Consider the following 3,762-nt stretch of genomic DNA (forward strand, 5'->3'; position numbering starts at 1 on the left):
GGGGGGGGGGGGGGGGCGTCGCGCAGTCTGAAGCGTCTGAAGGAGGGGGAATGTGTGGTGTATGCAGTATGGTCTTCTACGGAGGGAGGAGCGGCGGAGCGGGCGGCGGGAAGGTCCGGGAATGTTATCTGCATACCCATTTTTGAGGCAGCGCATCGACAGATTTTACAATGCAACATCACACCCGGCCATTGCAGCGTTGCGGCAGCAGCATGCGGCAGCAAGGCAATATGAACCTTTCCCGCGGGTTATATTCATCAGACATGGAACAGCCACACGGTGAGGCACACGCTTCCGCCAGTGTGGGGCGATTCCGCAGCGGAGCGGAGAGCAGTAGCGTGTGCAAAACCCAGCCGCTGGCACTATTGGCTCTGGGACGACGAGGAGAACCGTGCCTTCCTTGCATGCCACTATGTCTATGAATGGTTCTCGCCACATTATGACGAGTACGACCACTTCATCAAGAGGGTGGATGCAGTGCGAATCTTCTACCTCTATCATCATGACTCCTGATGTACGACCACTTCACGTTGCGACCGATGCACGTTAAATTAGACCACCTGGGCCTTGCCACTGACTGAATAGTATGTCGCATCTCTTCTCCTGTGTTAGTGCCAGTAAAAGAAAGATTGGCCCCTCGAGTTTATCGTATATCGAGCTCTCCTCGCGCAAGGACGACTCTTCTGACGCCCACTCCGATCATTTGCCGCCAAGTCATATCGTTGCTCAGGTCCACTCTCGTGTCGGACACTTGTACCTCCACCGATGATGTTGGCGCTGGGGTCCCCTTCGGGTGCATCGTGACAGCTGACGACGAGATTACCTTTCGTCCTCCTCGGGTTCGTCTTCCCCGGTTTCCTCCCGTTCGGCTCTACGTTCGTTACGTTCAGCGTGGCTCACGTGCCAGAAAGAAAGAAAGAAGACAGAGGGGAACGAGGGATGGGGGAGGAGACAGGGTCCCCACCTGCACGAGCAGGCTTTTGGAAGGACGATCAGGGGCACAGGTGGGGCTCGCTCCTTCTCCTGAGAAGGGACACGTCACACGACAGGCTCGCAGTGAGCCAGTGCTCGCCAACCCGCGAATTAAAATTCTTTTTCGCCAGTGCGCGCCAGTCCCGTGCCTAGTGTAAAAGAAAGAAAACAGACAACCCAATTACGTTCAGCGTGGCTCACGTGCCAGAAAGAAAGAAAGAAAACAGTTAATCACTGCACTCCGAAGTGCTCCAAGACAAACCCAAACGAGGGATGGGGGAGGAGGACAGGGTCCCCACCTGCACGAGCAGGCTTTTGGAAGGACGATCAGGGGCACAGGTGGGGCTCTCCTGCTCCTGAGAAGGGACACGCACGACAGGCTCGAAGGGGGCACAAAATTCTTTTTCGCTGACGACGCGGACAAGCCCAGAGCCACAAGCCCCGCGCCAAGCCCAGCGCCTTCATGGCGGGGGCCTCCGAGGACGGTATGGTCGTGAATTGCGAGCACCTGCTCAAGTTTGTCGCTGAGGCAAAAGAGGAGGGCAACGCGGCCTTCAAGGCCAGGAAATACTCGGACGCGCTCACCGCCTGGCAGGCGGGGCTCGACGCGATTGCGCAGGCAGACGGTAGGCCGATGCTAGTGGAGGACATGCGTTTGGTCGTGGTGGTGCGGTCGGTGCTGCACAGCAACCGTGGGCAGGCGCTCATGAAGATGGAGTTCTGGCGGCGAGCCATCAAGGATCTGGACGAGGCGATCCGGATCGACGGCGAGAATGTCAAGGCGCTCTGGAGACGGAGCAAGGCGCACGAGGCGCTCAAGGAGTGGGGCCAGGCGGAGGCAGACGTGGAGGCGCTGCTCTCCCCGCGGCTGCAGGAGGTGGCCGGCCCGCTCCTCGTCGACGCCGGGCTGGACGCGCCAAAGCTTGAGGAGGCTCGCGCGCGGCTGAGGGGTTGCCGCGAGGAGGCGGAGCGCGTGGCGGAGGAGACGTTCGAGGAGCGGGCCGAGGACGCGGCGCACCGCGGGATAACGGAGCTGCGCGAGCGCTTCGAGCAGGCCCCTCTCCTAGCCCCCTCCTCCCCTTCTCGCGGCCCTCGCCGACGCGCCTGCCCTCGGTAGGTGACACGGCGGAACGGGCTGCGTGGCAACACGGAGCTGGCCGGGGAGCTGGCAGATATGGTCACGCGCCCCGGCGGGGTGACGGCGGCCTTCGTGGCGGGCGTCTACCAGATTGAGGAGGAGGACGCCGAGATCATGCTCGAGTGGGTGCGCAAGGCTTGCATGATGCAGGACGAGCTTCACATGCAACGAGTCGTCTGACGGCGGGTCATTGTGGACCATACATGAACATTATGATGTGCCCGAAATAAAGAGCAAGATGTACACGCGCGGAGAACACACGAGCGCGGCCCCACCTCCAGCGCCGTCCACCGAGAGGCAGCCGACCCACGCGCGGTGTGGGCTGTGTGGCCGGTCTGTGGGTCAGTCTGTGGCCAGTGATGGCCATTTTGCATTTACTGGTAAAAGAGTGGTATTTACCACTTATTTGATTCTCCAGGGGAGTGGTATGGTATGAGCAGAGAGTGGTATGGTAAATTACGAAACTCCGTGGAATCATCAATTTTTCGGGATCTGAGCCGAGTCTGAGGCTGGTTTGCGGCCAAATTCAGCCAAATTGGCAAAATACCGGGTATTTTGCGGGTATACCTGGGAAAACCCGGGTATACCTGGAAAATACCGGGTATTTTGCCGATTTCTCCGATTTTTGTCTGATTTTGCTTCAGAAGTCGTGGTAAAACTTACCACCATTTGATTGATTGATTTGGCCGTAGAGTGTTTGATTGTTCTGGGGGGCTATACTTGAGCACTTGAGCACTGGATAGGGTCGGTTCCGCATGGTACGGGACCCCTCGATCGTCTCGCCCACCCTCACTGGTGTGTTCATCAGGGGGGGCTATACCAGTAAATGGCCATCACTGGCTCTGTGCGGTGCCCGCGACGTCCGCGGTTGTGTGTGTGACTACGTTGGCTCGCAAAGGAATGGAGTAGCGTGTCCAGCTCAGTAGGAGACGAGCAGTTGACAGCAGGGGGGCGGTGGTGGTTGGCGCATCAGTTGGTTGCTGTGGGCTGGCGGCCAGGAAGGAGCTGCGAGCCCTGGGGGCAACGGGCAAGGAACCACAGGAGAGCATTTCCGTCGATGGCGTTTGCTCTCGGCGCAACCGCAGTGCTCTGGCAGCTGCCCCAGCGCCCGCGGCAGCACCGCGATTGGAATGCCTGGGTCGGGTGTTTCGAGAAAACAACTGCCGGGAAACGGACGTCCGTTGCGGCCCCTGCAATATGAGCGTCGGCAAAGCCATCGGCTGGTCCTCCGGCGCGTGCGCGCTCTTTGGTCTCCAGAACTACCTCATTGGCGCTACCAACTCAATGCCAAAGGACGATTTTTGCCGGACGGTCGGCCTGCTGTGGTTGTCCACGGGCACCTGTGGCGTAGCGCTCCTCCTCCGCAGGCCGTCGCGAGGTGTGTTCTACTGCGACTCGCACGAGCATGGCGGCCCACCGCAGCGCATCGGCTGCATCCCAAAATTAGCGACGCTCTCTGGTGGCCTTGCGCTGGCCACCGCAGCCCTGTTTATGAAGCTCAGCTTCGCTGCAGATCCGGACGCGCAAGGGCCACTTTGTTCGGTCGTCTGCGCAGATGTCATCCTCGTATCGCTCCTCTGCCACTTCTTCTATGACGAACGGCTCTCGCGCGCACAGTGGCTCTCTGTTGCTGCCGTCTTTGCCGGTCTCGT

General features: G+C 59.7%; 1 protein-coding gene across 1 annotated transcript in view; it reads left to right on the top strand.

The window, feature by feature from the left end:
* Window positions 1–3,307: 3,307 nt before the first annotated feature.
* The window catches only part of EMIHUDRAFT_248471 (hypothetical protein), a gene marked incomplete at both ends in the record, with an annotated part of 1,283 nt that continues 828 nt past the window's right edge, over window positions 3,308–3,762 (top strand). The window contains one exon of the mRNA XM_005762688.1: window positions 3,308–3,755. Coding sequence (XP_005762745.1) covers window positions 3,308–3,755 — 448 coding nt within the window. The remainder of the gene's footprint in view (window positions 3,756–3,762) is intronic.

Source organism: Emiliania huxleyi (genome assembly GCF_000372725.1).
Source record: "Emiliania huxleyi CCMP1516 unplaced genomic scaffold EMIHUscaffold_669, whole genome shotgun sequence".
Classification (NCBI taxonomy): Eukaryota; Haptophyta; order Isochrysidales; family Noelaerhabdaceae; genus Emiliania; species Emiliania huxleyi.